At 39.0% G+C, this 23949-nt stretch overlaps 1 protein-coding gene across 1 annotated transcript in view; it reads left to right on the top strand.

The window, feature by feature from the left end:
• Positions 1-1931: 1931 nt before the first annotated feature.
• The window catches only part of itga1 (integrin, alpha 1), a 57113-nt gene continuing 35095 nt past the window's right edge, over positions 1932-23949 (top strand). The window contains exon 1 of the mRNA XM_079410858.1: positions 1932-2140. Within this exon, the coding sequence (XP_079266984.1) occupies positions 2098-2140 (43 nt within the window). The 5' untranslated portion in view covers positions 1932-2097. The remainder of the gene's footprint in view (positions 2141-23949) is intronic.

Here is a 23949-nt window from a genome sequence, read left to right as displayed (position 1 = left end):
ATTTTTGCAGGAAGAATTCTCCAGAACCCCCTCGGTGCTACTTTAGTCTTTGATGAAGAGCAGGTAGTGCATACGAAGCAGATTTATGGCCACATTATTGTCAGAATAACTGATGACTAGAGAGATTTCAGTTCTGCTTTGATGGTTTGTGTTTGGTATCTAGCACTGTTGGCATTAGCAATGTGAACACAGCATTTATGAAAATGGAAGTGACTAAAAAATTATTATGAGAAAAAAAGAACTTAAGTTACAGTAAATAGACACAACGCCAGAGCTGACCACCTTAGGCCAGCTAATTACCAGGCTGGACCAGCTAATGACCAAGTTGGACCAGATATGAATAAATTTAGACTAGCTAATGACCACCTTAGACCAGCCTGAACCAGCTAATGATTATCTTGAACCAGTTAATTACTCATTTAGACCAGCTAATGACCATCTCAGACCAACTAACGACTAGTTTAAACCAGTTAATGACTAGTTTAGACAAACTAATTACTAGGTTAGACTAGTTTAGACCAGCTAATAACAGCTTAGACCAGCTAATTACTAGGCTGGAAAAGCTAACGACCAGGTGTGCGTTTCCCATACAGTGATGTAACTCGCTGATTAACCACCATAGTATGATGCATTGTTGAGGAAACAAACTACCTAGTCATGACTGTTTCCCAAACACAGTCGAGTGTATATATTAGTTCAACAATATAGGGCCATTGTTAATGACGTCACATGCATGTGGTGGAGTAATGACTTCTGCTATTTAACTGATTAGAGATCTCTAAGATGCTGCTGTATTAAACACGGCACCTGATGACTAATTTGCTATTTTTTGTTCCGTCATTTTGCTTTATTTGATATTTGATTCATCGAGATTTCCCTCTTACGTCATACTCTGGGGTTCCCTTTTGTGCATGTGTGCACATGCGCACTCTTCAAAAACTGCACTTATTGGGGACGCGCAAAAATACATAGATTAAAATCAATTTATATTTCAATAAAATGGAAGAAATAGATTGTACTGCATGTTAGCTTGCTTATTGTGCCCAAGAGCATATTTATCTAAGCCCATATGTCTTACTAACAACAAACTATGCTTCTTACCACAGGTCAAAGGCTGTAGTTCCAACCACATAAGTTTGCGACACTGTTTGTGAATGTTCATTTGAATTATGGTTTTGGGAAACACTGAATCGTTGAACTATGTTGGTAATGTCGGAACTTGCGACCATAGTTGGCTAACGATGCTTTTGGGAAACGCACCCAAGGTTGGACCAACTTAGACCAGCTAATTACAAGACTAGACCAACTGATGATCATCTTGGACTGGATAATAATTAGTTTAGACTGGCTAATGACCAAATTAGACCAGTGAATTACCAGGTTGAACCACCTTAGATCAGCCTGAACTAGCTAATGACCATCTTGGACCAGTTAATTACTTCTTGAGACCAGCTAATGGCCATCTTAGAATAACTAAGGAATAGTTTAGACCAGATAATTACCAGGTTGAACCAGCTTAGTTAGATGAGCCTCATCCAGCTAATGACCAAGTTAGACCAGTAAGTGACCAGTTAATGACCAGCTAATGACCAGATTAGACCACCTAATGACTAGTTTAGACCAACCAGTGAACAGTTTAAACAAGCTAATCACCATCTTAGACCAGTTAATGTCCAGTTTAGACCAGCCAAATATACACAATTGTAGGCTAATACAAATATATCATTATTGTTATCATCACCAGTAATATCTTAATTAATTGTGTACACGTTTGTAAATGTGTACATACTGTATATAATGCTACTAATGCTGCCAAAAACTCTGCTAGTACAGCTGCTTGAATGTGAATGAGTGAGAGTCCTCCCCTCAAATGCCCAGCTAAACCCTCCCTCACCATCACTCCTCATGCTTTCAAATATTTTGGTAAAGTCAGTCAAGTTGTAGTTCAGGCAAGTTTGCGGATGAAATGCCCTCTAGCTAACTCTGAGAGTAACTGACTCGAGTGTTTGCCTCCAGAGTCAGGCTGCTGTTCAGTTGAGCGTCTGCGCCTCCAAGGAAAGGAGCCTCGTATCCAGGCTCTGACAGCGAACCGGGAAGATGCTTTCTGGAGTCGTTCATTTCACACTAGCAGCGCTTTTGGGTACGTTTTTCTATTGTGTCTTATTTAGTCTGTTTTCGGTCAAATGTATGATAATGATGATGTCAAAATCCTGAGCGCGAAACCGTGTGCGTTGTTTTATTCGGTGCATGTCACTCTATTTTCCAAAGACCATGCATGCATTATAATGTATTATTGATCAGGTGTGTTATATCCACTTTGACAGGCTGCGGTCTATTATTCTGAACACAAGATATTGTTATTTATCTTCTCGTAGGCGTAGAGAACATTACTTAAGCGCATGTTTACGCGGCGTAAAACGATTTTTGCGCACCACATGCTTGCACAGTGTAAACGTGCATATAGAATGTTACAACGCACTTTTAGTCTTACATTAAGAGCAACTGGCTATGTTTATCAGACATTTTTGTTCCCTACTGCTTTCTCATATTATTATCACAATTACACTGACATTCTGCATTCTGGTGCCCTTTGTCATTTTTTGCTAAATAAAAATTTGTGAACAAGAACAATGATTGAAAACATGTACTCTCACATGAGATAAAGACTCCAGTTACATCAGTCTTCTATTGAAGAAATAAAAAAAATGCAGCTTTATTCTACATGGAGCTGGTCGCATCATCATGGCAGCTGGCATGTTAAGATCACATGACTTGCTGTGCCATGCAATGGAAGAAGTCGCTAATCATTGTAGTAACAAATATATATATATATATATATATATATATATATATATATATAGCACTTTCAGCCAGAGTGTTACACAAACTTCTTACATCCAAGCCAGTAGGTGTCAGTATACAGTTTAAAATCGTCAGTACTATTGAAATTAATAAGAGCCATCTAAACAAAAATAAAAACTTCCTAATGGCACCTCAAACTATAAATCAACATTTTGGCTGTTGTCCACGAAGCTGCATATTAAAACCTTTAAAACACCTTTCATCTAAACATTTAATTAATGTTAGGCTATTAAATGGCAGTAGGAAGAGCACTTTTGTATAAAGAATATCAGTGTTCCTGCCCTGTTAGTTTAACCAAATGAAGACAGCTCAGATCTCCTTGGGTGCAGTTTCTTAGGAATGCATGCGATGAAGGCTTGTGACCCGCGTTAAGGAATTGAGTTGTGGATGCAGCTGCAGTTAGAGGTTCACATTGACTCAAATTAGGTGCAGGATCATCACACCACCGCTTCATCCATGCACTTAAAGGAACAGTTTACCCAATAATGAAAATTTGCTGACAATTTACCACCCTCAGGCCAATCAAGATGTAGATGAGTTTGTTTCTTCATTGGAACAGATTTGAAGAAATATAGCGTTACATCACTTGCTCACCAATGGATCCTCTGCAGTGAATGGGTGCCGTCAGAATGAGAGTCCAAGCAGCTGATAAAAACATCACAATAATCCACAAGTAAACCTCTCCACTCCAGTCCATCAAATGTCTTGTGAAGTGAAAAGCTGTGTGTTTGTAAGAAACAAATCCATCATTAAGACGTTTTTAACTTCTAACTTTTGCTTCTGGGTAAAATACGAGTCATCTATTTGTATTGTTTTCTCCACTGAAATGAGTTGTCTCGTCTGAATCAGGAGACAAATATGCACAGATCAAGCACCTTTCACAAGTGAAAACAGTCAGAAAACAGTTTTAAACAAATATGTGGGTGGATTTTGATGAGAGAGGACAACAGAGGATGGACTTTTTTGCTGGAGGAAACATTATTATGGATTATGGACTGGTATTTTGGCCAGAAGTTTAAGTTAAAAAGCAAGCAACTTTTCACTTCACAAGAAGTTAAATGATGGACTGGAGTTGTGTGGATTATTGTGATGTTTTTATCTGCTGGTTGGACTCTCATTCTGACGGCACCCATTCACTGCAAAGGATCAATTGGTGAGCAAGTAAAGTAATGCTAAAATTCTCCAAATCCATTCCAATTAAGAAACAAACTCATCTACATCTGGAAAGGTCTGAGGGGTGAGTAAATTTTCAGTTTTTGGGTGAACTGTTCTTCTAACTCTGGTCCAGTCCCTACTGGCTAGTGTAACAGACGTAGACAAGTAAGTGCTGGTGCGTGTAAGCCAGGTGCTCTGGCGACTGACGCTAGAGGCCGTGGCCTTTAGCCTCCTCGTTAAAAAGCCCGCCTCCCACGCCGGAGACCGCGGTTCGAATCCCGCTCGGAGCGAGGCGAAGTAGAACCGGTTACATTGGTGCCGTGACCTGGACGGGAGTGAGGTTTAGGGGGGTGAGTGTAACAGACGTAGGCAAGTAAGTGCTGGTGTGTGTAAACCTCACTCCCCTGATCTCAAAAAGAGGCGCTCTGGCGACTGACGCTAGAGGCCGTGGCCTTTAGCCTCCTCGTTAGGGGCGCCCGCCTCCCACGCCGGAGACTGCGGTTCGAATCCCGCTCGGAGCGAGGCGAAGTAGAACCGGTTACACTAGCACACTTCAAATACTAGTTTATTAAAAATTTCATGCATATATGGTACTGTGATAAGCATAATACTACATTATCAAGTGATACTGATACTCTTTGGTGGTTTTATTTTAGATCCTGTCATTCACTTACTTTTTTAGATGCTCTGAGATTACAGATCAGCACCCTAGTGGACAACAGTCTTGATTGTGCATGTCTGTCTCCTCCATGGCTCCAAAGACCCAAATTTGGTTATTGTAGTGGTGACATTTAAGCTGTGTAAATTCCTAATGGAGATGAGTGTGCAGGTGTTTTTGGTTTGAGGCGCTAAAGGAAATTCATCTGTTTTCAGTCAGCATCTGGATGCATATGGATGCATGGGACATCAGACGCATACATATTCACTTGCATGTTTTAGGCCTGTGTAACATGTTATAAAAAGATTACAGTAATTTTCTAGTTATTTCCTCAGATGTGCCGACTGTTAAATGCTGAATCATTGGAGATTATGATTATAATTGTTATAAGATTGCTTGCAGTGGTGTTTTCTTGGATAAATACATAAAATTGCATAAAACCTGTTTTTGTTTGTATTTTTAGAATTATTTTTATATTTATTATATGTTAATAAATGTTAATAAATGGCACTGATTAACAAATGCCTTAAATATTCCATACATTTTTAATATATTATTGTACTGTTTATATTTGACTATTATAGTATTTTTTTAATATTTAATAATATTGCTAATATTTTACCTTATTGTAGACTAAAAGATTGCATACGTTAAAGTTCAGTCTGTGTATGTTGAGATTTTTTTCCATGGATAAACAATGTGTCCGGTTTATTTCCAGGCTTTGATAGGAATGCATTCCTTCTGTGTGTGCTTTATGTACAAAACGCCTGCACTGTCTGGGATAAATAATGAATTCATTGAATGCTTAACAGATTCATAACAGCAGAACGGTTTGTGCATGATGTTGCCTTTGAATTTAATGGCATATTTCACCCCGAAATGAAAATGTCATCACTTACTCACTCCTCTTTTTTTTTTTTGCACTGTAGGACACAAACAAAGATATTTTAAAAAAATATCTCAGTGTTTTTTGTACATATAATGAAAGTCAGTGGTGTTTTGGACCCCATTAACTTTCATTGTATGGGCAAAAATATTTCTCAAAATATCTTAACATGAAGGTGATTAAATTACAACCGCATTTTCATTTTATTGGTGAACTATTCCTTTAAGGCATCTTCAGCGTAGACTCATTAAACACATTTCACTTCATCAAGTGATTAGTTTTTATCCTGGGCATCTAATATGGCTGACTGCAGTTTCATTTCAGCCCTTTTCGTCTAATTTAATAAAGTGAACCAAAAATAGGGTCATTAGGAGACGAATGGTCAAGTGTAGAGCGAGACGGGCTTAAGTTAGCCATCTGCCACTCTCCTCTCGCTGGCATGAGAAGATCTTCACAGTTATAAATCCAAAGCACTTACTGGCAAGGGCTTCAAATCTCCCAGAAGACCTTGCTTTGAACTGTCTTCTTCCATACTTGGAGACTTCAGATTGCCGAATGCATTCCATTACATGCAGACAAGCCCCAGTCCTTTCAAAGGAAACGCTCTGACTCATTATTATAGTAGAGGATGGTTGTAGACAGTAGACAGTGGTGCATATGCTTTATTTGTGCTGCTACAGTATGTTTCCTTAGAGAAATAATCTCCAGACTTGGCAGATTTGGAGTCGATGGTACCCAATGAGGAGGTCAAGAGCAGGTCGGTCATGGAAAATGTCATAGTGGCATCAATACGATTTGCCAAACCACTTACTTGTCTGAAAACTGGCACAGAATGGGCAGTTCGGTTTAAATGATCATAATAGACATAATTACTGCTTTGGTCAGCCTCCAATTTAAACAACTACTCAAAGAGCTACTGTGAAAACATTCACATTGAATATGATACACGACTACCATGCGGTCTGGAAGCTTTCTCATAAATTGTTGTGATAAGGCTTGTTTTTTGCTATTATGACATGATCGCAGGAAGTATTCTGGGTTCCAGGGTATTTTAAACATTCTTGCTAGCTGGGAAAAACATGTGCCATCATCTGCTTTGTGCCAGCGGCTGTCAAATTCTGGAAAAGTACTGTTGGTTGTTTGGGCTGGTGAACCGGAGGCTGGCACATCCCTCACTGGTGTACTGTTCCTCCATCAGATATTCCAGTGACTGAAGTTTCCATCCCATTTGCGCATACTTAGCTTCCTTAGGTTCAAAAACATCTCCAACTTTGATCTACAAGTGACTACTTTGGAAAATCGTGTCTTTCGTTTCCAGTCACTTGAAAAACGTATGCGCTCATAGAATGACATAAGGTTTAGTTATCCAGTTTAGTTAAATGGATTGTTCACTTAAAAATAAAAATCATTTACTATCCCTCCAAACCGGTAGGACTTTTTTTTATGGAACACAAACAAAAATGTATTTTAAAGAAGAATGTTTTAACTGTTTTTGTCTATACAATGGACATAAAACAACATTGGACCCCATTGATTTTCATTGTATGGACAAACCAGCCCGATCCCACGACAATTCGTACATATTTTATCAGGTGGCTAATTCGTACAACCTTACTCGTACAAATTCATACGATTTTTGCTAAATGGTATGTATTTTACGAGTTGCACAATTCTTAATTTTTATGAATGACCTACACCTAACCCCTCCCCTAAACCTACCCGTCACAGGGGTCTAGACAAATCGTACGAATCAGTGTTAATTTTGGCAGGCATTTTTGATTTAGTCTTAGTCTTTATCTTGAGACGAAAATGCTTAATAGTCTTAGTCACATTTTAGTCATTTGAGTCTATCATAGTTTTAGTCGACGAAAAGTCATTGCATTTTTGTCAACTTTTAGTCATTACTTTTAGTCAAACTGCAGTTACCAACATTCATTTTGGTAGCTATTTTATATGTAGTATTCAAACAAAAATAGTCATCAATACTTCTCTCTTTAGACCAAAACAATTAAGCTTAGTTATGAGAAATTTGAATCAAGGATTGAATTTGGAAAAACTGAAATAAATTTTCATTTTTTGGTAGAAATATAAATTAAACTAATTTTTCAGATACAGTAAGTTTACTTAACAAGTATACATTTATTTAACATATTTTGTTGGTTAACATATATGACAGATAATTAGGAATGCTGTCCATTTAAGACGGAAGGTATGTATGTAATAGCCTACTGACATACATTCAGTTTTCACCCACCTGTTTAAGCTCACTTAAACCATAACGGACTGTATTTCCGTGAGATACTCTTCATGAGAGACATTTGGACTGCTGTGTGTGTATTTGAGCACTGAGAACTGATCGCGCGCTGTATGAGAACTGAAGAAGTGGAGAGTGTGCGAGAGAGAGCACTTCTATCATTGCATTTCCGCCTATCGCACCTTCACTAACTTTAAGTTAATCGAAAATTAATTGTGACTCCCAGGAAAAACGGGACGTCTGGTCACCCACTCCCTAACCCTTCGGTTGCTGAGGCCATTGTTTCAGATCGCTAGTTCGCGTTTTGGTAGCCTATCCGTCCACTGCGGCTGCCATACTGAGACTAGATATGCAAACGCACCTTATCCAATGACAGAGAAGCACATTTTGAAAGACAAGACAGTTAACTTAGCCTATAGGATGTATTTTGAATGTCCGGTAGTCCTCAAATAACATTTTAGTCCCGTCTCGTCTTGTTAACGAAGACGCGCATAAATTTCGTCATAGTTTTTATCATCAGATATTAGTTTTAGCTCGTCAACGTCTCGTCTTAGTCACAGAAAAAAGGTTCGTTGACAAATATTTTTAGTCGTCGTCTTCGTCAACGAAATTAACACTACGAATTAATTACGAATTAGCCACCTCATAAAATACGTACGAATTGGTCGTGAGATAGCGTTGGACAAACAGTTTTGTTTTACAGAAGAAAGAAAGTCCTAATAATTTGGAATGACACAACACCCTCAATAAATGATGACAATTGTGCACAAGACCTGACCTTTTGGTGTTAAAGTGCATCTGACTTTAAAGGTGCTGTATGTAGGCTTGACACCCAGCGGATGAACTAGGTATTGCAGTCCAAATTCAAAATATTGGAGACGTTTTTTTTCACCCGGCCCCTCCTCCTCAGACTTGACGCACATGCAGGTTGCCAGATTAACGACACCAACAGAAACGAGCGCACATGACGATGAATGAAATGAAATACGCTGTGTTTTCCACCAACTGGCAACCCGGGGTGCCGAAATCCAATTGGGTAAACTGGCAGTGGGTGGGTTTCACAAACCATAACAAACACAGACATTCCAGGCCGGAATGCACATTTTCAAAGGAGAATAACTGACTGTAGCATTGTTTTTCAGATAAACATGTTAACTTAGCATGTTTCTTAAATATCTGCAAACATATTATGGTATTTTTATGCTTTAATAGAGTCAAAATCCTACATACAGCACCTTTAAAGCTTGTCTTTGAAGTGGTTCAGTTTCCTATGGAGCAGTTTCTTGTACATTTCAAACAAATACTTGTGACCTTGTACATTTACTTTAAAAAAAAACAAAGTAAGGAAGTAACAGTTCTGAAACCAGAAGACTATTATTGTTTGCTTTAGTTCAGAGGTCTGCTGATGCTTTTGCACGTCTTTGTAAGAACTATAAAAGCAAACTACAGTAGAGCTAATTTTTCCGTTCTGCTTTCTGCTAGTGCAAATTTTATGCATTTCACAGTTTTTCCTCAACTGATTAGACACATTTGAATAAAATGTAACACATTTCTTAAAACTACAACCACAAAATCAGAACTGTCAAGTGCAAACCTCAAATGTTTATGGCAAAAATCAGTTAAAAACTTAGTCCCCTATCGAAAGGGAACTCCTGTTGCGTCGTCAACTTTCAATGATGACTGCTAATGGGGGAAACTCCTGTTTATTCTTTTACTGAACCCAGATTGGTTAACGTTTGTGTACTGCACAAACCAATGGCGCTTGAGCCCGCCAAAAAAAGGGGGGGGGCACTTGCTATGTAAGTCGGTCCAAAGTGCCATTTCATCAGATTCTTCTCCTTCAGCGATGAGACCATCTCTTCGCTGACTCTACAAGAAGCCGAGGAAGAAAGCTAGAAAGCTTACTTGCTCTATGCTGCTCTTCACCGCTTCAGGTACGAGTGGTGCTGCGTTGACCCAGCGCCTGTGCGCTCCGCTCTCCCTGCAGCACCTCACGCCACCAGTGTGCTTCACACGTAAGGAGCAGCGCCCCTCGTCGGATGCGAGTGGCCTGGTTTCCTTCGGCACTTCAGAGGAGGAGGCGATAGCTGTTGACGAAACTATGTCAGATGACGGCATCTGACGCTGATGAGTGGGCATGTTCCGGCAAAGACCCAGAAGCTCCCCTCCATCACGGTGCTGCCTGATCCGCATCCTCTCGCGTGCTGTGGAAGAGCTGGGCCTGGCATGGATGGCCCCGGATGAGCCTGCCCCCGGCCTCCTCGATGAGTGGTTCCTCAAAGATCACCGTCAGCCTTCCCATCGACAGCGACCAGCTCCCTTCATGCCAGTGGTCCACGAGGAGCTCACTAAAACCTGGCGAGCCCCCTATTCGGTGCGTGTTAATCCTTCCACTTCAGCAGTTCTCACCACCGTTGACGGCGCTGAGGAAAAAGGATATTGCAAGCTCCCCCCTCTCGAGGAGGCGGTGGCTGCGCTTCTGCCGACGAGCCGTGGACTGAAGATGGCACAGCATCCTTCAAAGCCCTGCAGGATGATGTCAACGCTCGCCAACAGAGCCTATGCAGCGGCTGGCCAGGCCGGTTCAGCCCTGCATACTATGTCCGTACTCCAAGTATTTCAGGCCAAACTTCTCCGTGATTTGGACGAGTCTGGCCGAGATCACGGTGTGTTTGCAGAGCTCCGAACAGCCACGGACTTGGCTCTGCGCTCTACCAAGGCAACGACGCAGGCGGGGGGCAAGGCCATGGCCAACCTGGTGGTGCTGGAGCATCACCTATGGTTGAACCGCACGGATATCAAGGACGCGGAGGAAATGGCGTTCCTTGATTCTCCGGTCTTGCCCAAAAGACTCTTCGGTCCAGCTGTGGATGGCTTCACGGATCGCTTCATGGAGGCACAGAAGACGTCGCAAGCGCTGCGTCATTTCCTGCCCAAGTGCTCCATGCTGGTGACTGTTTCAAGCGCCCCAAGCCAGCGTCCACTCTGCAGCCTGAGAAACCGGCGCAGCCTCAGCTCTCGGAAAAAGCCGGAGCCGGGGCTTCGACAACGTTCCAGATCAGCAAAGAGGTATCCCTTCCCCAAGCGTCAGGGCCCCCGCCCTCGCGTAACGCTGGACCCTGGGCCTCAGATGTCGTCCTGACCTGCATGCGGAGAGGAAAAGGAGAGGGTTAATTCTAGCGGATACCGGAATCCCCTCGAAGACAGCTCGCAGTTATTCCCCACCGCTTCGAATGCCTCTGAGAGGTGGAGGTATTGTAACAGAGCACGTCCTGTCATTTCAGTGTGTGCCCCAAACTACCGCTGTGATAGCGGACCCACATACAATAAAGAGCAAATGTTCTATCCCTACACTCACACATGTCAGTTCTTCCCCTGTCGGCAACAAACTGTCATTAATAAAGCCTCTCGTGCATGTCTGTTCTCCCCCTTCAGGCAGCGAACAGTCATTACTAAAGGCAAAATCACTCACAAGGGAGCCCTCTCACCGCAAAGGGAGCTGCCCTCGATGAAAATATCCACAAATGTAATTTCTTCCCCTGCGGGCGGCGATATGTCATTAATAAGAATAGAACCTCTCGCCTCCCGGCTATCGGCTTGGAAGGCCATCCCAGGTGTGTCGAGTTGGGTTCTAGAGACCACTGAACGAGGCTACTCACTCCAGTTTCCATGACTGGCCCAACACCCGCCTGTACGCATTCCCTCTGATCGCCCTGCTACCTCAGGTTATCAGGCGGATCAGAGAAACGAAGTGCTCTCTCCTTCTCGTTGCCCCCCTCTGGAGAAACCAAGTCTGGTTCCCAGAGATGATCCAGCTGCTGACGGCAGCACCATGGTCAATTCCACTGAGGAGAGATCTTCTCTCACAAGCGCAAGGCAAGATTTGGCATCCCCAACCAGAACTGTGGAGCCTTCATGTCTGGCTGCTCGACGGGAGGTTGATCGTCTCCCAATGGGAGTCGCCAATACCATTTTAGAGGCTAGAGCTCCGTCTACACGGCATCTCTATGCTCTTAAGTGGTCAGTCTTCAGCGACTTGTGTTCAGCATGTAACCAGGATCCGGTTTCATGTAACGTGTCCCACATGCTTATTTTTCTACAAGAGTTGCTGGACAAGGAGCGCGCCCCTTCTACGCTTAAGGTCTATGTGGTAGCTATCGCGGCGAATCATTATCCTGAGGCAGGCCAGACTATTGGCAGAAATGAGTTGGTTGTTAAGTTCCTTAGAGGCGCTCGGCTGTTGAATCCTCCTTGCCCTAAGACTGTGCTGACCTGGGACTTATCCATAGTCCTCAGGGTCCTCAAGGGCCCTCCCTTTGAGCCGCTTCAAACAGCTGTCTTAAGGGTCATGATGCTCAAAACTGCTCTACTCTTGGCCCTAGCGTTGGTCAAGCCAGTGGGTGACTTGCAAGCCCTATCTATCAGTGCTTCCTGTCTTGAGTTCGGACCCAATGACTGTAAGGTCGTTCTCCGGCCGCGCAGCGGCTATGTACCAAAGGTGCTCACAACTCCATTCAGAGCCCAGGTTATCTCCCTTCTAGCACTCCCCGCATCAGTCAGTGAGCAGGGACCTAACTTGCTATGCCCACTCCGGGCAATGCGAGTGTACTTTGAGTGTTCTAAGTCATTTAGACAGTCCGAACAGCTCTTTGTGTGCTTTGGAGGCCGCTCTAAGGGGCTGCCGGTCACAAAGCAAAGGCTATTCCATTGGATAATAGAGGCTATCGCCCTGGCCTATACCTCAGTGGGCGTACAGTGCCCTATAGATGTGAGGGCCCACTCCACGAGAGGAATGGCCTCTTCCTGGGCGTGGTCCAACAGAATCTCTATTGGGGAGATTTGTGTGGCCGCCGGATGGTTGTCGCAGTCAACCTTTATTAGATTCTACAGTTTGGACATCCCTGCCCTGCAGGCACGGGTGTTATCAGCTTAGTCCTCTTTCTCCCTTCAGGTGGACGAGGCTTATGATAAGCAGACCCTAGATACTCGGACTCATGGGGCCCACTCTGAGTGTGCCTTAGCTGAGCTCATGGAGCAGGCTTAGTTCTGCCTCTGCTTATAGCACGGCACTACTGGATGCGCTCCCCATTAGCAGTCGTCAATGAAATTTGACGACGCAACGGGAGTTCCCTTTCGATAGGGAACGCTGCGGTTACTCACATAACCTCGGTTCCCTGAGATAAGGGAACAAGCATTGCGTAACTGGCCGTGTTATAGCTGCAGGAGTTTCCCCCATTAGCAGTCGTCAAGGAAATTTGACGACGCAACACTCGTTCCCTTAACTACGGGAACCGAGGGTACGTGAGTAACCGGAGCGTTTTCTTTAATATGTATCAGACATTGCCTTCAAAGACAGACTGATAGACTGAACACTCATTACGCACTGTCAGATTTAATAAAAACAATATGACTAAGGCCTCTTACAGTGAATGAGATTTCACAGAGCAGCATTCAACATTTTAAGCCTTTCAACATAATACTGCAGCAATCTACATAAATTATAGTGATTATCCTGGTAAATAGAAGACTACAAAACAAAAATACGTTTTTTTTGTTTGTTTTTGTGCTTACAATACTGGAAAAGTAGCTTTGGAACTGGGAAAACTGTTTGTTTGGATATGCATTACTGTCACACACATTTATGTGATGAAAACTTTAAAAATAAGATAAAACAGTTCGTATGACAAATGTGTGATTGCATTTATTCTGAATCAGCATCTTATCTCCTGTCTGGATCAGGAAAGAAGTTACTGTACTCCATCGCTCTGCTTTTTGTCTTACACCTTCCAGTTTACCAAAGAAAATGTCAAATGCTGTAGCACTGATCAGATCTGACATAAATGTTTGGGTGTTACATACCAAGAAGGAGCCAGGCGGTTAGAGGGTAGGAGGTGAAAAGTGAGAGGGATTTGTGATGTCAGCCGAAAAGGAAAAACACTTCAGAAGCGCTTGTTCTTGGTAAAGCAGCATTCCTCAAAATGAGGACCGTTGTAATGAAACATTATAGGGGAAACCCCTGATTTCCCATAAAATGTTCAACATAACAAGCCAGACATTTAGAAGCAGCTAAAGAACATGACCCCAGGGGCATGACCCGCTGACCTCTCTCTCAAAGGCCGTAAGTCTCACAGCACAAAAATAATGAGAGAACAGATACTTTACAGGTGCTATTTCATCTGTGTGTGTTTATGAGCTGGCTGGGACGTTGTCAAATGCTATTTTGCATGCTTTGCTTTCATTAGGCCTTGCATGTGGATTATGTTTTTATGCAAATGTAAACATTTGGTTTACTTATATGTTTTGAACATTTGCTGTTTCTGATGTAAATCATGAGTAGCATTACCTAGCTGACTGACATAGTGTGTGGGGATTTTTTAGGGTTTCTTTCTACAGTTACATTGTTACGCCAGTAGTCACTATAAGTGAGAGATTGAATCATTCATTTAAACAATTTGTTCAAAAAACTTGTGTGTTGAGGAATTTAACGTGGTTGCTGCACCAAATTTGCATATTATACGTACAATATAATAGGTAAAAAACAGTATGTTAAAGAATAGTACTGTATGGAGAAAAGTACCTGAATGATCTACTACTTCCGATGAGATTTTAAGATGAGTATTCAATGGACACTTCACTATCCCATGAGGCCATGGGGGATGATTTGTGAATGGCATTGTCATGTCACATGACAATAACCACATGGTAGATGTAGTATATCTGAATTTCATTCATGCTACACACATTCATACTGTATAAATCATACCCTAAATGGTTGTGAAGTAATTACTTATTGAAAAAAAGTACCTACTCAGAAAGTGTGATTTTAGACTTTTTATTGAATCATTCATTCAAACAATTTGTTCAAAATTGCTGATTCATTCAGTAACAAATCAAGCGGCTGTCTTTACGAAAGAATCATTGAATCATCCACTCAACCAATCAAAACCACTAATTCATCCTGGAATTAAACATCGTTGGTATGTTGCTCTTTTTTTTTTTTTTACAAACAAAAATATAGTAACTTGTAATATTGTGGCTAAAATGTAAGTATTATTGAACTGTTGTTTAACAGACTGAATCTAACTACTTATTCCTCAATTACTTATTGTTGTGTGCACTTCACCTTTAACATGACAGTGTTTTCAATTTATATGTATATATTGTTTTTAATATAAAGTAGTGCTGTCAAATGATTAATCGTGATTAATCGCATCCAAAATAAAAGTTTTTGTTTACATAATATATGTGTGTGCACTGTGTTTATTTATTATGTATATATAAATATACATACATGCACGTATATATTTTGAAAATATTTACGTATGTAAATTTATATATTTATATTTTATATTATACAAATATATTTAATATATAAACATAGCATATTTTTCTTAAATATATACATGCATAAGTTTGTATTTATATATACATAATAAATAAACACAGTACACACTCATATATTATGTAAACAAAACTTTTATTTTGGATGCAATTAATCGCGAATTATCGTTTGACAGCACTAATAGCACTAATAATCTAAAGACACATTGCTAAAATAAAACTTGCTTTATAAGGCTGTTTTTAGTAGGAGGACAGTGCAAGAGAAAGCCAAACAAAGTTTGTCTTCATGAGCCTTTTTTTATATGTCATGTGATTGAACTTCAAAGGGTATTTGCAAGGAAAGGGAAAAAAAGCCCTTACTATGATTGCATTATCTCCACTTTAGCACAACAGCAAATAACATATCTCTGCCAGACACACACACACACACACACAAAACTTTCAGAGTGTTAACAAGTTGACATGCTGCACAAAAACACAGAGCTCTTGATTTATCAGGCTTCTGAGGTCTCTGACATAGAAATGTCATATTTCTTGCCATATTAATGATATCTAAAGTGAGATATGCATATAAATAGTGATAGGCCTATATATTTTATTTGCGGACCTTGCTGCAGCTTTTTTCCCATCTACAGAGATCTAATCCCCAAACTCACATGAATCAAGAACCATCCGGGATAACTAAGCAAGCATTGACTAAAACGGACACTCCAGCTGAGAGACAGTCAGTCTATGCACATGATATAGGATTGTTTTAATTTCAGCTGCATGTAAAACGGCAGTCCCGGGGAATGTTGGCATCCAGCGCTGTTCCAGGAAGTGAGCTGGATAATGTCTGCTGCAGAGAATCGAACTCCCCTCCAGCGGGACAGGCAGAACAGCCTAACCGTTTCCAGAGCTGCTCTAGCATGTGACATTCTGTGATTAGCCACGGGGGATGTTTCGCTTTATTCTCATGCCGCATATAGACAGCCTAACCTTTTCCTTTTGGATGCTATTCAATGCTATTTATTTGACCTAATTTGCAATAATTGCTAAAACATCTATTTTATGGCTAATTTTGCTTTCTGATTGGAGGGGACCACAGGATCTGAATGTCAGTGTCATGAATATGGGAAAAAAATATACACAGTCAGAAACGTAGAATAATTAAGATTTTTATTGTTTTTGAAAGAGGTTTATACTCACTAAGGCTGGATTTATTTGATCAAAGAGTAAAAACAGTAATATTGTGAAACATTATTACAATTTAAAAGAACTGTTTTCTATTTGAATATATTTTAAAATGTAATTTATTTATGTGATTACAAAGCTGAATTTTCAGCATCATTTATCCAGACTTCAGTGTCACTTGACCCATCAGAAATCATTAAAATGTGGATAATAGGTGCTCAATTCCTAATACATTTTTTTTATTATTATTATTATTTATACATTTTTCAGGATTTTTTGATGAATAGAAAATTAAAGATGTTTCTTTTTAATGTTTCTTTCAAAAACATTAAAAATCTTAATTATTTCAAACTTTTGATTGCGTATATTTTTGTTCTGGCCAAAATATACACTAAATATATTGTGTCAGTGGAAATGTATTTCTTTTAAACCTTCAAATGCCAAAATGTATTACAAAATGAGGCAAAAAAACATTTCCAAACTTAAAACACATTATGTATTTTTTAAATATATTTTGTACAAAATATACAGGAAATGTATGTAATTAAACATGCAAATATATTTATTTATGCAAATAGGGTAAACGTACCTATTAAGCTCACCAAAATCTACATTGAGACATTTTTGGTGCAAAAAGATTTTGGTTTCAGTACAAAAAGTTGTTAAAATAAAATATTAATCTCTCACCAAAAAATATTTAATTTTATTTTAAATTAAAAAAGCATTTAAATTAAGATATATATCATTAAATTAAAGTCTGGCTGTGCTTAATTGGTACATTTTTGTACCCTTTAAGCACACACCTGTTACCATTAAGCTCACATCATGTTTTATTACAAATTTTTGTTTATTTTAAGGAACGTTTTTAAAGAATAATTGTAAAAATATATTTTTTGAAGGTACAAAGTCAATCACAAAAAAAAACAAAAAACAGAACACTAAAATCAAGCAAGAAGGCATTCAAGTCGATCAGTTATATTCTTAGTGAAGTGTCATTTAAGCACATATCAACATCTAGACTAGTCCACGTTCAGCTAAGTAACATATTCAAAATCAAATAAACATTTCATTCATGGGGATGAACACAGAAACTAGCCTCATTATGAAACCTCTTTTTAAATGGATGTAAAGTATCTATAGTCTCTTAAGGCTGGAATATACAACATGATTTTTGCCCCGATTTTCCACAGATTTACAGAGAAGTTAATGCTAGATGCCAAACATCAGAGCCAGTCTGCAGATATGAGTCGACAGAATCCATAGCAAATCGATTAACTTAAAGTGACAACCACCAGTTAATATTTAAAGTCTGTTTATGAGGTAATTACATAGACGTTCAATGTTGAAGAGCTTAAAGAGAGCACACTGAGCTTAATGGGAGCAGCAACAAGTTTTAATAAATTTCATGCAATATTTATTAAAATTACAGTATTTTTGCTAAATAGTCTAGATCTTGTATTAAGTTCATACATATTTTAATATGAACAACTATTATTAACAATATCTATGAAATTATACTTTTTATTATTGATGTCACACTGAATTTCATGATTTTCATCCCGTTTAAGCTCACCTTAAAATAATATGAAATCTTTCAAAATTACAGCACTGTAAAACGACGGACCAGCAATAAACTGTCAGTTTATAATATTATGGATGTAAAAGTACAAGCAAATAATGCCTGTGAAGTAATATGTTAGCGTAGCACAATCTTATACAGCTAGTCAGCTAACTGTGTTCTGTAGCATCTGTGCTATGTTGCTAAAACTATGTTTTGGATCTAATGTAATTATTTCCCACATCCAAGTTCCAGGTTATAATATGCAAAAGTTTGAACATTAATCTCTTAATTTTACAAAAAGTAGAGAAACTTACCCAAAATAAAGGCTTAAACATCTAAAAAAATGTACATTTACGGGGCTCCTCTTTTGGTGAAAGTTTTAGACAGCTTTCAAAATGTGACAGACAGTGTGAACACATGGAGAGCCATATCTCCGAGTGTAATGATCCGATAGGTATATAGTAACAAACATATAAACTGGTTAAGACATCAAGTAGGATAATAAATATTTTTTTCTTTTTATCTGATCTCAAAAATGAAAGTGTGCTTAATGGGTACGTTTACCCTATTCTAAATTATATGAACATATTTAAATATATTTAAAAATATATCCGAAAATATGCTTTTGTCGTATGGGTTATCATGACGTTAATAGTTCACGCTCGATTGTTTCTTTACTGTATTGGAAAGTTATACTCTGGCTATTATTTTCTGGGTTGAGATGCAGGAAGTGACCCGCTTTGCCCTGCGCCATGTATTTTTAGTCTCAAAACATTTGTGTGTGATGTTTGAGCAAGCTTGGGTTCTTGGCCCATCTGTGCACCGTGTGGCCGCACACTTACGAAGCTGCGTGGGAACGGCCGTTTTCAGGAGTGTCTGGGTGTGTTTGTGTGTGAGTGTTTGTAGAAGGTGGGCGTTTGACAGAACATGATCGGGGTCTCTCCCCTGTTAGTGCGGAGGAAACTGGAATGAAAGCTTCTGGAATCAGCAGGGAGCATTATGTCATTCTGTGGGCGGACTTTTTCATGGCCAATAAAAAGCTGGTCCTCCAGAGGACACATCTGAAGGCAGCATATTCAGGAACAGGATATTAGGCTTGTGTGGTGAATCCACACAAGAGAGCTGCCACTTTTGCAAGAAGCCTTTCAGTGCAAAAATTTTTGGATTTGCTAATGACATGCGTTAAAACTTAACATGACTTAACATTAATTATTATTTTTTTATTTTATTTCACGGAATACTGGTGAAATGGTAATGCATTGTTTGTGGATTGTGACTTTAGTTTTTGTTTTTTTTAAAGGTCATTTTGCTCTTTTATATCAATTTTCTCATTTCCTGTGTTTAGTTTAAATATGATTAAACACTTAGCATAACAGACTATATACTTATACTAATTAAACTTATTAAATCACAGCCTTAGATTTTATAAATGCACTAAGCTGTATCATGATTTATGGTTTATCTTTATTAATTGTGCAGCCACATTTACTTATTTTAACCAAAACATGAAAATAATTAATAATATAGTTCAGTCATGAAACTCTAGATGGAGCAGGCTGACGGGTTGTTAACGTAACTGGTGATATTCAGAGAGTTAAACGACTTGGCACAAGCTGATTGGTTCACGCTGCATATGCAGCCAATGAGCTTACTGCATTGCATTTATATGGCTGGCTAGTATTCACTTGAGATTCCTGCAGCACGCTTTCAGAGTTTCTCTGAAGCCCTCCACCTTCCCCAGCTCCACCTGTATAGATCTGCTACGGGTTATTTTATATGCTATTTGTGCAGCCACATTTTGTCTTAAATACTCACGGCACCATATCGCCATATGCAATGGCAGTAGCAAGTTCCCGTACTTGTTTGCTTGCAGCAGCAGCAATAATCTACAACTACAGCAATAATCAACAGCAGCAGCAATTCAGCAGCAGTGTAGCAGATCTATTCCGCCAAGACCAGATACATTAACGTTGTCATATCCATCACCATGCTAAAATCTTCTGAGACTTGTCATGATTGCATTAGCTCTTTGGCATAAACAGATTTTTAATATTGTTAGTATGTATATACTATCATACATACTGCTCATAATGTAAATAGTGATGTTTTTTTATTCTATCTTGTCTTTTAAGTGCTCTTTTACTAACCCAAGGAAGTGTTTCCTACACTGTGTGCATGTCAGTACGTGAATTGAGTCAGATACATCAGTCCCTTTGGCCAGGAAAGAAAGAACGCGACAGGGAGAGTGTGTGCAACAGGACACATTTACTTGATTATCTTGAGATCTGCTTTGTCATGAAAGAGCATGTGAGCCAGACAAGGCCTCGACCCAGGCCTCGTTTCTCATAATCACGTAGCTCTCCCACTGCCAAATGGCCTGATATAAAAGTCTTAGCACAGATAAATCCAACACATTGCCGGTGTTGGATGACTCAGTCTTATAGCTTCATACAATTAATCAGATTTTGGCACTGTCAAGTGACACATGATCAAACCTGAAGGGGAAAGGCCGCATCGTTTAACAGGCTTTGACCTTGTCTTCAATGTAAGCATGGAGCTTATCAATTTTAAAGATCCAAAACGTTTTCCCCATTTTCTTCTTACATCTCCACGGATACCAAGACTTTGCATCACAAACAATTGGGCGTGATGATAACATTTTGATGATGTCAAGTCAGTTTGGCAAAGTTTTAAAAAATGAAAACATGAAAGGTCATGCATGCTTTTTGGAACTTTGCGACACTAAGAAAACTCAAAGCTGCAGACAGCAGTTCTATTTAGTGAATCAGAAACATACATTTTGACCAGTGCAGTCCGATTTATTTTCAAAACAAATGATTCTTGTGAGCCAGTTCTTTTAATAAGCAGTCAACACACTCTTATGGCAATTTGTTACTACTTTATCTTTTGGCAAATTGGTGGTGAATTCATTTTGTATGAATTTGTACAATCTCATTTGTATTTTTATATGGCCTGCTTAGGCTCCACTGGGGGTTAGGTTTAGTGGTGGACCTTCTTGCATAATCTTTTTCTAAAAATTACACATATTTTGTATGAATCAAATTATAAAATAGTTACATTTTGCATGGTATTGTAAATAGTTACCAGTTTAAGTCAGTCTGAAAAACTGCCCTGTATAAAAGTTTACTAAAATGTTTATTTAAATTTTTTTATTATTATTTCAGCTAGTTGCTTTTCTCATTTAATTAAAAAATTTGATGTACTAAAATAACTAAAGCTAAAACTGAAATAAAAGTTAATAAAAACTATATAGACATAAAATCCTAGAACTAAAAATAACAAAAACACAACAAAATTACTAAAACTTCAGAGAAAATTTTAAATGAACATGGAAAATAAAAAAACTATATTAAACATATTAATAAAAACATAAAAATAATAGTATTTCAGTAATATTAAACACTGCATTTACAGAATTAGTAAATTAAATATGGCAAAATTGGAATTGATATTCTGCAAGTTATGACTTAATTTATACATCAGACTAATAACTACATATTCAGATTTACTTCTATATATTCATGATTTACATTTATATATTGAGATTTTTAACTTTATATTCTGATTTATAAGGATATATTTTGATATTCAGACTTACAACTATATATTCTGATTTACATTTATATATTCAGATTTATAAAAAATATATTCTAATTCACTTCTATATTCACAATTTACATTTATATAGTCAGATTTTATATAATTATTTCATGTTTGGTGCTTCATAGTTCAGTATTCAGTTAATATTTATGTAATATTCCATCTGTGGTTCGGAGGGATTCTGCTGTTCTTTAAGAGTAAGAAACCCTTGGATGCCTGAATCTTTACTATAAATTGGGGGCTTGGAGTGCTGTGATCCACGTGTCTGGGCATCTTCCCCATCTGTGATCAATGCAAAGGGCCACTTTGGCTGGTGGCCATCTTGAAGCACCTAATTGCATTTGTATTTTCTCTGACATACTGTAGAGGCCTGAAATCAATCACGTCTATTGAGGGAATGGATGATACATTCCCATTCACCATTAGCATGAATGCAGCAAAAATGATTGAACTCCAATGTAAGAGTGTTTTTAAAGCCTCTCTTTCCATGTATTGTGTGTGTGTCGCTGTGTTTGCACAAGTGCTGTGTGTGTATGATTTGTAGTGTGTTTGCAGAGCACTAGCTCAGGGCGTGTCCTGTATTAAACCTCAGCAGGAAGTCTTGCCTTTTCCTCTCGTTATACATTACAAACACTCTCTTCATTAAGAGAGGAGTCAGTTCTCCTGGTTTAGAGGATGGTGTGTGTCTGTGAGGAGATAGACGTAGTCGAGGAAGCCAGCTGTCCGGTTGCCTTTGGCCCTCTACGTCTTTGTTTACAGAGTCAGTAGATTGCAGAGGAAATTCATTCTGTTTATCTAACTTGCAAATCCGACCCAAAACAGAACAGCTGCCCCTCAGGATGGGAACGGGTTGGCACATCTCTTCTTCATCGGCCTTCTTTGTCTACAGTATGTCATCTTCTTCTGCCTCTTTGTCTTATTTTGGTTGCTCTTCTTGCTTTTCCAAAACATGCTTGTTGTTTAGCTGACTTTCAGTTTCTCAAATATTCTTCACCTTCACTGTTTTTCTTCAGCTCCTCCTTTGAAGTTTTTTGTAGCTTTTTCTTCAGATTCATCACCTTCTTATCCTCATCTTGCTCTTTTTCTTCTTCCTGTTATCATTCTTTGTCTTCTTATTTTTCTTCAGGTTCTTCATTGTTTTTCTTCAGCTTCTCCTCTGAGGTTTTTACAGCTTCTTTTGATTCATCATCCTCATGATCATCATCATTTTCATCTTCACTCCATTTCTTTCTCTTATTGTTCTGCCTTCATCTTCTACCACAGCTGCTTCTTCTTTGTCTTGTTCTTCACTTTCTTCTTCTTTCTGTTCTTGTTTTTCCAAACACATATATTAGTTTGCAGTAAAATGTGTTCTGTTGCACGTTTCATCTTTTTCAGAATCTTCGTCTTCTTCTGTGTCTTTTCATGTTCTTCTTCTTCAGCTTCTTCTTAATCTTCTGCATTGTTATATCTTCATGTTCCTCAGATTCTTTCTGGCCTTCTTGAGCTTCAATTGCTTCTTTTCAGCTTCTTCTTTGCCTTAACTAAGCCTCTTAGTCTTTTTCATGTTCTTCTTCTTCAGCTTCTTCTTCATCTTCTGCATTGTTTCATTTCTCGAGCTTCACTTTTATCAGCTTCTTCTTTGCCTTAGCCTCTTCTTAGTCATTTTCATGTTCTTCTTATTCAGCTTCTTATTTATCTTCTTCATCGTTATATATCTTCGTATTCCTCAGATTCTTTCTGGCTTTATTGAGTTTCTTGGCCTTATTTTAGCTCTTTTTCAGCCTCTTCTGCATCATAACTTTCTTGAGCTTCACTTTTATTAGCTTCTTAGCCTCAACTTCATCTTTAGATTCTTTTTAGTCTACAGCTTCATTGTGTCCATCGGCTTTGTGTTGTCTTCTTCTTCACCTTCGTATTTTAAATGTCTTTTCTTGTTCTTTCTCTTCTTATAAAACACATTGCTTCCGTCTAGATTGAAGAGGAAATTCAATCTGCTTATCTGACTTGCAAATCTCACTCAAAACAAAGCAGCAGTTCCTCCGGCCCAGAAAGGCCCACTGGTCAGCACGTCTCTAACGAACATGTATCTTCTTCTTCTGCGCTTCTTTGTCTTTTCCTCTTCTTTTAATTCTGCTTGTTTTTCCAAAACACATTGGTTGTGTCTTGCCTGTCATAGTGGTGAGTGTATAAATGGTCTTTGGTCTGGTCTTTCAGATGGTCACTGGTCATGCATATCGTCCTCAGAAGTTAAGACTCAATGGAAAGCGGGTTTGAGGCTTGGCTGGAAATCTTAATTACCATTGAGTGGACATGCGAGGCGTGACCATGAACATACACTGCCTCTCTGTTTCCTCGTTGAGCCATGACTACATGTTCTACATTCATTAGCTCAAAACATGACTGTTAACGACAACAGACATAAGGCAGCACAACTGGATTTCTGTCTCTTTGTGTTC

The sequence above is a fragment of the Barbus barbus genome (genome assembly GCF_936440315.1).
Source record: "Barbus barbus genome assembly, chromosome: 47".
Lineage (NCBI taxonomy): Eukaryota > Metazoa > Chordata > Actinopteri > Cypriniformes > Cyprinidae > Barbus > Barbus barbus.
This window is presented reverse-complemented; position numbering and strand designations above follow the sequence as displayed.